Source organism: Nothobranchius furzeri, chromosome 1 (genome assembly GCF_043380555.1).
Source record: "Nothobranchius furzeri strain GRZ-AD chromosome 1, NfurGRZ-RIMD1, whole genome shotgun sequence".
NCBI classification, from domain to species: Eukaryota; Metazoa; Chordata; class Actinopteri; order Cyprinodontiformes; family Nothobranchiidae; genus Nothobranchius; species Nothobranchius furzeri.
The window spans coordinates 105,136,281-105,148,067 of NC_091741.1; the positions used below are offsets into that span (position 1 = coordinate 105,136,281).

At 47.1% G+C, this 11,787-nt stretch overlaps 1 protein-coding gene across 1 annotated transcript; it reads right to left on the reverse strand.

Moving 5' to 3' along the window:
• Positions 1-1,331: 1,331 nt before the first annotated feature.
• Positions 1,332-5,501, reverse strand: slitrk4 (SLIT and NTRK-like family, member 4). The gene is made up of 2 exons (XM_015967046.3): positions 5,365-5,501; positions 1,332-4,102 (listed from the first exon to the last, which is right to left on the reverse strand). Exon 2 carries the CDS (start codon positions 4,058-4,060, stop codon positions 1,478-1,480), a length of 2,583 nt encoding a protein of 860 aa, XP_015822532.3. The 5' UTR covers positions 4,061-4,102; positions 5,365-5,501; the 3' UTR covers positions 1,332-1,477.
• Positions 5,502-11,787: the final 6,286 nt, after the last annotated feature.

The window sequence follows — 11,787 nt, forward strand, 5'->3', positions numbered from 1 at the left end:
CTCGTCAGTCAGTAAAACCCCCGAGACCAAAGTGTAGCGTTCTTTTTAAATAATACCAATACGTCTTTAAATAATCCTGCATAGAAAAATAAATGAACTATGTTGGTATTCTTCTTTGCAGTGAATTGAGAGCTGACGGATTTATTTTAGCAGTTTTACGTATCGCACAGTTTCAGTGTCCCTATGTTAGTCTTCCTTGTAATTTACAAACCAGTCCCACAGATACAAACAATGTAAGACTTACAAAATAAATTCCAGGATACGCTTACATGGCAAGCAGCTTTGTCACTTTTTATCCTTGTTTTTTTTTTTTTTTGTTTTGTTTCAAGAAACAGCGTCTCTGACAGTGTGTGTGCCGTCGGATCTCACCCTAACACACGAGTACTGCAGAGCAGAAGCACAGCTCCACCAGAGTTAGCATGGCTCTACACAAAGAAAGCACATCCTGAAATCATTCCTTAGAAAGAGTTTTGTACTGCCTTCAGTGAGAAGAATGCAAACTAGGAGCTGTTTTACCTCTCAGCAGAGAGCCGGTGTACTGTTGCCGGGTAGAATCCAGACCAGATGACAGAGTCTTCGGCGGACGTCGCGGAGGATCCCCGGAGCGCACGCCCCAAAAAGAAGAAGCAAAAACAAACACAACAAAAAGATGGCGTCCACCGAGTCACCAAACCTCTAAAGTGGTTCCAGACTGGGCCTTTGTGGGTTTTAACAGCTGATGCCCCCTTCTGCAGACGGGCTGATGGCAGCGAGGTATTCGTTTTCAAGACCCTTTCATTTGGTTGGAACAACAAAGAGGAACAGAACAGGAAGTGATGAACAGAGGGAGTGCCCCATTGGTTAGCAGCAACAACATGACTGTCCGGTGGCTCTCGGGCTGCTGCGGGATGTTAGAGGGAGTCGAACTCGTTGAAGGACGCACCTCTGACATCATCCACGCTGATTCTAATATTAGCGTCGTAGTCAGGAAACATTTTGTCTTATCTCGGCATTGGTCATTAAGGAGGTCCAGAAGGCACTTTTTCCCTGTGTGTGTGTGTGTGTGTGTGTGTGTGTGTGTGTGTGTGTGTGTGTGTGTGTGTGTGTGTGTGTGTGTGTGTGTGTGTGTGTGTGTGTGTGTGTGTGGGTGTGGGTGTGTATTTATGCCATAATGTGGCTTAAGCGTGCGTGCGTGTGTGTGTGTGTGTGTGTGTGTGTGTGTGTGTGTGTGTGTGTGTGTGTGTGTGTGTGTGTGTGTGTGTATTTCTGCCATAATGTGGCTTAAGCGTGCGTGTGTGTGTGTGTGTGTGTTTTTGCTGTATGTATCTGAATTCTATGTGTAGGCATATGTGTGTGTGTGAGTCGGTGTGCGTGTATTTCTGCCGTATGTGGCTTAAGCGTGTGTGTGTGTGTAAGAGGGTGTGTGTGTGTGTGTTTCTGCCGTAAGTGGCTTAAGCGCGTGTGTGTAATAAAAGCCGACCGTCACACACAACAACGTCTACATTTTACTCAAGGCAGTCTGCTCCTCCAGCACCTGCAGGTAGTCAGGCGTCCCTTGGAGCTTGGCTTTCAGCTCGTAATACTCACTTTTCCTCTGCTCCACCACAATCTTACTGTGGTTGCCGCCTATAAGAGATGACTTCTTCATCTTTTTATCCATTGTCTTTTCGGGGTAGCGGATCTCATAGCCGCCCATCCCTATACTATTGAAATCTCTTTTGCTGTCCAAGAAGTTATGGATGAACATGCTGGGTTCTCGGTGGGGAAGGAACTCCTCCAGTTCGTCGATGGTGCTGAGGCGCTTGTTGCGCTCCAGGGTGGAAAGTGGGTCTTTATCCTTGTCGGCACAGTTACGGAGAATAATCTTCTGTCTCTGGGAGTCGGCAAACTTAAAGCCAGCATCCATGTCTGAGGAGCGTCCAATCCCACAGGTGTGGCTCTTGCCGATGTGCTCAATGGTATGGGGGATGAACGTTTCACCACCCAAGTCATCTCCTGGAATGGAGCTTTTCTTACCAGATTTGTGGCTGTGCCGGCGTAGGTGGAGGGAGATGGAGCCACATTCCTGATTCCCCAACCCCTCCTGTCTGCCCACTGGCTTTTTATTCCGCCTCAGGACAAAGACTAGAAGGCAGAAGGCCACAAAAACAGTCAGGATGAGCACAACGAGGATGCTGAGGATCATAATCGACAGAGGGACGGGCCCTCCTGAAGAGGCCTTGCCAACTCCTGCAGGTGACACGGAGGTCAAAACAGGGTTGGCACTTGTGGGAATAAATGGTGGCCTTGCGAGCCTGGGACAGAGGATCTCGTTTTTTATTAGGCGCAGCTCAATATTGGAGAACTGTACCGGGGATGCACACTTCACCTCTTTGGCAGCTACTCCATCACCTAGCTTCTGTAGCCAGAGTTTGAGTGCAACCAGATCACAGGTGCACTCCCACGGATTTTCCTCCAAGTCTATCTGGCTCAGTGATCGCAGTTGGTCCAGGACACCGCTGACCGGCAGGGTCATGAAGTGGTTGTTTTTCAAGTTGAGTCGGGCTAAAGGGACGCCTGCAAAGATATATGCTGGGAGACTTTGGAGAACATTGTTGTTGAGATACAGGAGCTGAAGATTTGGCATGGAATCAAACGTGCCAGCTAAGATTTCTCTGATGGCATTGTATTCCAAATACAAGTACTGGAGGTTTGTGAGGCCCAAAAAAATTTCAGGGTGTAACTGTTCAAGCTGGTTCCCATTCAAGTACAGTCTCCTCAGATTAGTGAGGTTCGCAAAAACACCTTTTTGTAACGTGGCAATCTGATTGCTGCCAAGGTGGAGCAAATCTAACCCCTCAAAACCTTGGAAATCAGTTGGGCCAATATCTCGGATGTAATTCCCGCTCAGGTGAAGTTTCTTTGCATTTGGGGGTCTGGGAATAAGATCAGCCAGATTTCTAATTTTCCTCTCTTGGCAGCTCACACTGATGCCAAAGTCGGATGGGTGAGCCTTACAGCTGCATGGCTGTGGACACATCATTGGAGGAGTCCGCGTCTGAAAGGAAACAATCTGGCTGTTTCTTCCAAAAGGAGGCAAACCAGCCACTATACCATTCCCGTAGACCTTTGACGAGTCTGTGGATTTGGGATATCTAGTGGCCATGGGAGCTACGGTGGTTGGGGCCATCCTGGACGGCACCTGTCCGTTGTCAGATGGCACAGGTGGCATCCGAACATCAAATTCACTTCCAGTTCCCAATGGACAAAGCTCCTGTCTGTTGGTTTCTTTCAGGAGCCTCCCGTACAAGTCACTCGGTGTTTCACAGATGGCCTCGCCAATAAAAATGTTATAGGGCATGTTTTCGAGCCATGCCTTCAGTGGTGCTAAATCACAGGTACAATTCCAGGGGTTGTCATCCAGCTGCAGCTCCACAATACGTCCAATGTGCTCCAGGACCCCCAAATAAGGAAGGTTCTGGATCCTGTTTCCTCTTATATCCAAGTGAGTGAGTGAGGCAAAGCGGAATATGTTGTCCGGAAGAGCCTGAATGAGATTGTCATTCAGGATCAGCACTTTGAGTCTGTGCAGTTTATTAAACGCTCCCTTTTCGATGTACTTGATTAGGTTATAGTCAGCCTGAAGGTATTCCAAGTTTTCAATTCCTTGGAAAGTGTCGGCTCGCAGCACTTTTAACTCATTATTGTTCAGGTGCAGTTGCTTCAGTGCACTCATCCCCATGAACGCTCCACCTTCGATGTTCTGCAGCTTATTGTTCCCCAGCTGCAGCGACACAGCGTGGGTGAAGTTAAGGAATGAGTTAGGGTAGAGAATGATTAAGAAATTGTTCTGGAAGTTCAGGTGGTACAAGGATGAAGCCGGAGGGATGAGCTGTGTGGGCCGATAGACGGTGATCTTCTCGCAGTTGACGTAGAGCACATTCTCCACCGACATGCAGGAGCAGGCAGTGCAGGTCTCGGCCATCAAGTCCGAGGCGGTCGGGTCTGCCATCGGGAGTCCGTCCGACATGGAGGAGAGGGAGGAGGAGTGGGAGCCTGAGATGGAGGAAAAGAAGGCTGCCAGCAGGTGAACGAGCAGCATCTCGATGGTTAGAGATCCATCCTCACAAAACCAGTCAGTAACCTGCAGGAAGAGAGGAGAAGAAAGGTGCGTCCACGAGCATTCAGTCACAGATAGATGCTCATAGGCAGAACAAGACACACACACACACACACACACACACACACACACACACACCTATACACACACACACACACACACACATACACACACACATACACACACACACACACACACACACACACACACACATATACACACACATATACACGCAAACACACACACACACATATACACACATATACACATACACACACACACACATATACACACAGATATACACGCAAACACACACACACATATACACACACATATACACATACACACACACACATATACACACACATATACACGCAAACACACACACATACACACATATACACACACATATACACGCAAACACACACACTCATACACGCAAACACACACACACGCAAACACACACACACGCAAACACACATTCACAGAAACACACACACATAACACACACAAACACACACACACACACACACACACAAACACATAACACACACATACACACATATACACATACACACACACACATATACACACAGATATACACGCAAACACACACACACATATACACACACATATACACATACACACACACACATATACACACACATATACACGCAAACACACACACATACACACATATACACACACATATACACGCAAACACACACACTCATACACGCAAACACACACACTTACACACACATTCACAGAAACACACACACATAACACACACAAACACACATACACACACACACACACACACACACACACACAAACACATAACACACACATACACACACACGCACACACAAAGGTTTCTCCATCTGATATCTTAAAGACAAAAACTCGTTTCTGTTCCTAATGATTCACTAATTCAGTCTTTTTTCTTCCAAGTGAATCGTGATTCTCTGTCGTAGCACCACTGTTCAGACTGCTGCACATCAGTGTGTGTGTGACACCCCTGAAGCGTCCATCAGAGGACATCTCTGTGACTGTCCTCTCCACATGTCTCTTAGCTGATCTGATCTGATCAAAGTCCAACACTCCTGTCTCCCAGGTTCCCCAGCAGGAGGACCGTGCCTCACTGCTGACATGCTGGGATGGGTTGACGCGGGACGCATGCACCACAGCTACCCCCCACCCCCACCCCCCACACGGACACCAGTCAATCAAAGGAGAAATGAAATCAGGACTTTTCATGAAGACATTCTGAGAAGCTGACTTACCAAAAGACGTGGTGGTCATGAAAGCGGCTCCCTTTGGAGACGCAGCGCATCGTTGGTGAGGCGCAGATGGAGACGTGCGCAAACGGTCCTCCGGGCTGAAGCGGAACATATTTCAGGGTGCAACAGTGATTCTCCAGCCCCTCATGCCCCCATGCTGGTTGTTCCGACAGCAGAACCGATTAGGCTAAAGAAGAGGAGACGGGGAAACAGGAGAGCGGTCCGACCTCATCCGAAGTGTCTCCTGTTGACGGACTTCTCCTTTTGCTTGGACCTGTGGTCGGTCGGAGCCCGGGGCGGCTGCGCCACCTCCATGCAGTGTTCCTTCGTTTTCAGAGACAGAGAGGAGACAGGGAGGGAGAGCGTGAGGAAGGGTGAGGCGAGGCAGATGCTTTTTCCCTTCGCTAGTCTTGCGTCCAGTGCCTGCAAACCATGAAAAGGAGCGCGCGGTGGATGAGGCTGTGGTGAAGAACGATGTAGCCCCAGATCAGGATGGAGAAAGTCTGCAGCCCTGAATGATCCAAGCAAAGAACACCAGTTCGTTCCCATCCAAGTTACGCACCGCACCGGTTCCGGTCCGGATGGAGGCGTGAATAACCCCCTCCCAGAGAAAAGACTCTGAATGCTCAGGTGAAACGATTCCTGCTCCCTGGAGAGAAAGTAAAACACAACGCAGAACTCAGAAGATCCAGATGAAACTATAAAGCAGTCATTCAGACCGCTGTGGTGCAACCGGGAAGTCCGCGCTCCCTGCCGCTGCCACCCCCCCAGAGAGAGTTCAGACTGGTGGAGTGGGGGGGTCAAAGCGTCCTGTTGGGGTGTAAAGAAAATCAAAGATTCATATCCAGGCAGAGCAGAGGAGACCGCATTCCCGCTCCTGCTGCAGCCGCATCCACGGCTTTTCCCACGACTGACAGAGGAGGAGAGCGCAGAGATGTGGGGGGAGAGAGAGAGGGAGGGTGGGGGAGGGTGGGGAGAGGAAGAGAGCAAAGGAGGGGGAGGGGAACCACAAAATCTCCAGGCCTTGAAGCAGATCCATTATGTTGCGTTTCTTAAAGATCTCCTCAGCTGACTAGTTTCTGTTTCCTCCCAGGGGGTCATGAACTGAGTCTAACACAAACTGTTCGCTCATCTTCTGCCTCCGCTTGGAGAGGAGTGTTTGTGTGCGTGCGCGCACGTGCACGTGATCAGCATTTTAACCAGGAGAGAGAGGAGGAGGAGGAGGAGAGGGGGATCATTATTCTGGAGTGCTGCAGTCAGAGCTGCAACACCAGGAGGAGGAGGAGGAGGAGGAGGAGGGTTTGTATTTAACAGCATGGAAGGTGTTCCAGCAGGAGGAGATGACAGGCTCCTCTGAGATGCTCCTCCACCCTATCCTCCCTCTGGAGGAACACCTGAAACCTGACACCTCTGTTTTCCTTTAAATAAATGATCCGCACTTGTATAGCGCCTCAGAGTAAGGACTCCAGAGTGCTTTACACTACAGTGTATCATTCATCCATTCACACACACATTCACACGCAGATGGTGATGAGCTACGATGTAGCCACAGCTGCCACGGGGCGCACTGACAGAGTGGCTGAGGCACAGGCAACAGGTGGTTGAGGCAGGTGACAGGGAGGAGGCACAGGTGATGATTCCATCTCAATGAGACTGTAAGGTTCTAATCCAGACATTCTGTTTGTTGTTTGTTGTCCGGGTGTTCTAGACCAGTGGCTTCCAACCTTTTTCCCAAGGGACCCCGTTTTTTACCAGTAAAATTTTTGACGACCCCCTCCCATTCTCTCTTCCAGTACAAAGATTATTAAGAAATGATAAAATTATTCAAGCACATTTTAATATGCTTTGATTCAATAGATAACAGTAATAGTAGGCTCCAGTACAGAACAAAGTCATTAACAAAACCAAACAGAGCATAATGTGCTTGACAGTTTGTATTACTTCTCTGAACACATTGTTTCTTGTAAACACCGATAAATCAATCATTCCTTTCAATAAACGTTTGACACATAAAAAATACACTGAGCAAAATGTACTTAAATGTGTGTATTACTGTTTATACTAGATTATTTACTGTAAAGGCTGTGATTAATCAACCAGTCCTATCTTTAATGAACTTCTGACACTTGAAAATAAAACAGTGAGCTGAGCAAAATGTTCTTAAAAGTGTGTTACTTTTTCTGTACTAATTATTTCCTGTCTTAATATCAGTAAACTTTTCACTCATGAAAAAAAATGTGAGCAAAATGTAGGCTATAAACAAGTAATAAATGAAGTTTTGACCCCTTAAAGTGGAGAGGTCCTGGCGACCCACTGAGAGGCTTTGGCGCCCCCTTGTGGGGGTCGGGACCCCCAGGTTATGAACCACTGTTCTAGAGAACTGTTCCACAGAGGCTTAAGAGACTCTGAGCTATAGGCCCAGGTTTCAGCTAGTTGTTAGCGTGTCGCTAAATATGTCATCTTTATTTCTCCTATCAGAGGCTGTTGATGCAGCGTTTTACTTTGCTGTTTAATGTTGGACGTACAGCATATGTAGGCGGACATGTTTTTATATTATAATAAATAAACGCACAGAAACCTGTGCAACCTGGTGCAGAGGTTCATTCATGTCAGTAAACCTAAACTGAACCTAATCTACGAGATTATCAAAGCCAGATAATTCAAGCCTTCATTCTAAGTGTCACTCTAATCAGCTGATGAAGGCTTAACACCTGCAAAGATGAGCCTTTAGATGGTCTCGCAGTCTGAGCTGGACTATTTACATGAATGGACTTTTGCTGCAGATCCTCACTGTCGTTTCACCTGCATGCTCCCTAAGAAACACTAAAGAGGTGGAAGCTAAACCTGAGCAGCTTCCCATTGGACAGCACTCTGCAGCCTCCGCTGACCAGAAACAGCGCTTACTGGTGTAGTGGGTTGGGTAAACCCAGTGTGTGTGTGTGTGTGTGTGTGTGTGTGTGTGTGTGTGTGTGTGTGTGTGTGTGTGTGTGTGTGTGTGTGTGTGTTTCCTGCTACAGTGTGTGCTGACATTTGATCATGCTGGCCCTGTTCCTCAGCTGGCTGGGGAGTCCAGCCACAGAGACAGAGCCAGACGGTTGGCGAAGGCCCTGCTTCCGTCTCAGCTGCCGTTGGCATTCCAGCCTCGTGGCCGAGTCACAGCTTCAGCCGAGTCCTGCCACAGAACGGACCTTAAACCCGTCGACAGATTAACCTACAGCCATTCCTCTGCTCTTTTTCTTTCTCTCTCCCGTCGCAGTTTCTCTTTCTGCTGCAAGTTCCTCCTCTTCTGCAGAAAAATGTTTCTGACGTGTCGCCCTCATCTGGTCACAATGGTAACTGCAGCCCAGGCAGGTGGTGCAGCTCAGGTGAGACCCACTCCACAGTTTCTTCAATCTGCACAAACACCAAATTAAAGGAGTGCTCAGAACTCCACAGAGGAAGTAGAGAAATGACCTGGAAAAGATGTCTATGGACACGTCCCTGGATTCCCTGTCCCTCTCCACGTTTAGTTTCTATTCATGCAGCTACTTCTTCCTTTGTAATGTGGATAAACATTACCCCCCCCCCCCCCACACACACACACACACACACGTGTTTGTTGATCTGACGTGCCCACCAGGTGCAGACAGAAGAACAAGATGTGTCTTCATCATTCAGTCACATCAAACACGGGATGCTGAAGACGCTATAAATAACCTCACTAACAAGTGCAGTTTTTTCTATAAACTTATCATTTTGATTCACTTTAAAGTACTTTTTGGAGTTTTAATAAAGTATTATTGCTGTTGGTTTGGGCTGGGATTCTTGTATAAAGACTAAACTGACGCCTGCAGAAAAAAGGACCTGGTCTCTCTCATCCATCTGATCGAAAGGGTTTATTGAGTTCAACATTAAACAGTCGGTGTCTCTAAACAGGATTGAATCCTAATCCTTACCAAACCTGTGTGGACTGGATGTAGCATCCCGCACTGTAATGAAGTGAAACACAGTAATGGAAAACTAAGGGTCACGCTGGAAAGAAGACATCCTCCACAATCTGTCACAGTGCTCTGAATCTGCTCCAAACACACGGCGTGTGTGTGTGAGGGCGATGAGGCCTTCAGCCGCTCACTCTACAAGCTGCTCTGCTCTTTATTACACTCTAATGTAGGCAGTAAAATCTGTCTGCGCAGAACGCAGCTCTGGCTCCGCTCCATGCTACGTTAGGCCAAGGTGGGAACCTTCCATGACTTTTGATGCAGAGAACTTCAAGTGAAGGACTTAAGTATCGCAATCGTTGCACTGCAGAGACTTTAAAACACCTTTAAAGCACCGCTGACTGAACTGCACCAAGCCGGCTGAGCCCTCTTCTTATCCAAATGGTGTCAAAAGTAAAACGTTCACCAAAGTAAATGTGTGTGTGTGTGTGTGTGTGTGTGTGTGTGTGTGTGTGTGTGTGTGTGTGTGTGTGTGTGTGTGTGACAGCAGGACTCGATCCCAAACACAAAGTCTTTTTATGTGTGCGTTGATGCAGCGACTGTTCCTTCTCTGGCTGGTGCGCATTTATCCTCTCAGTAATGAATATCCCAGACCCTGATGGATGACACGCCTTTGTCATGTTAATGGTACGCCTCCGTCCCCTTCGTGTGTGTGTGTGTGTGTGTGGGGGGGGGGGGGGGGGGGGATCTTCATTTGGAAGACAAACTTGTCTCACAGCTCCTCATTAATTCTATACAGACATTTTCCTCTAGATTAGACGGTGTCTTTTTGAGACGTGATGCTGCTGGCGTTGCATGGACTGGTCCTGTACCAGTCTAATAATCCCAGTATCTCATTGTCATGTTCCTGAGCTGAGGTGAGCACTCTCTCATTACTAACCAGCTCTGAGGCAATCTTCCACAGGTGAGGAGCGGAGGGAGCTGCGGGTGTGCCGAATCTCCAATCAGGAGGTTGGGTATAAAGGGAGGAAGGAGACACCACACTACGCCGGATGATTGCACCTGTTAGGTTGCCCCAGCCTCTTGACCTTGTTTGCTCGTTTTTGCTCGTTAGGATTTGACATTGGATTTTTGGCTCTGAACCTTGGACTGTTTATCTGGATTACGCTTTTTGGATTCTCCTCTGAACCCTGCTTGCTTATTCTGTTCAGAATACTCCACGCTACACACTACTCTCGCCGCTTGAACCCCAGATTTCCAGAACCACATCCCATCCTCCTCTACAACGCCTGCCGTTTTATCTCCGCTGCCTCACCCGCCTCAGCCGCTGAGCCACCAACTACACTGACTTTGGCTACCCACCTTTCCGCACTTCTAGAATTATTATATGGACTAAAGCTGAACGGCACACCCTCACTGGACTTTCCAGTGCGCCTTTTGTTCCTGTTTTAAAATAAAATAACTTTTCTTTACTCACCCATTGAAGTCGTGTCTTGGGTTAAACACCTCCCTCGAGTCATGACACTCATAGGGCTACAGCTGATAGTGGTGACAGGTAACTTTGAGAAGAAATTTAATGTAATACTCATTTGTACCTTTGTTCTGAGTACCTTCATAATCCATGACTTTGTTCTTATTTTACACAGCTTAGTAAAAATGTAGTTTTTTGGGGGGGGCTAGAACTTCTAGTCATCATTAGAGATCGCCGCTGTTTGGTGGCGTCACGTCCATTTATCCACAGGCAGCAGAGGACAGTGTTGAAAATGTTGAGCAATGTTCGTCATAATTTTGTCTTTTTCTTTTCTTTTCTTTTGCAAAAATTCATTTGTCACAAAAACCAACAAAATATTTCATCAACAAAATGAACACTGGTTGGAGACACACAGTTGGTCATAAAACAAGCACATTTCCTGTTGGAACCACTGAATTAATAAGAGTGATGCTTAAATTCTCCTATTTAATCAGGACAGCTGTGGCTGTGGTGTAGCTCATCACCACCAGCGTGTGACTGATTGTAGTAAAGCACTTTGGAGTCCTCTGACTCATTTACATTGCATAAATGGCTGCAAAATGTCCGACTGATTTTAGAGGACACTTGTCTCAGCAGGCTCTGGTTTCTTAGCTTAGTGAACTAGACCAAATTCTTGCTTTGCAAAGTTACGTCTAGAAACGCTCCACTGGAACCTCTGGAGGCCAATCACAGCTCTCTTTGGGGGTTTGAACCTTATAGAATGCTGTGATTGGTCCACAATGCTTAATAAAGCAAATCATGGAAATCTCATAAATATTAGAACAATTTCAACTGAGCAGAAAACTAGAAAAATTAAATGCGGGTTATTGAACATTAGATCCATTTTTTTTCTAAGACTTTGTTAGTTAATGACTTTATTTGTGATAATCAGATCTCTTTGCTCTCTCTCACAGAATCCTGGCTGCAGCAAGAGGACTATGTTAGCTTAAACAAATCGACTCCTTCAAATTATTTAAATCATCATATTGCTCGAAGTAC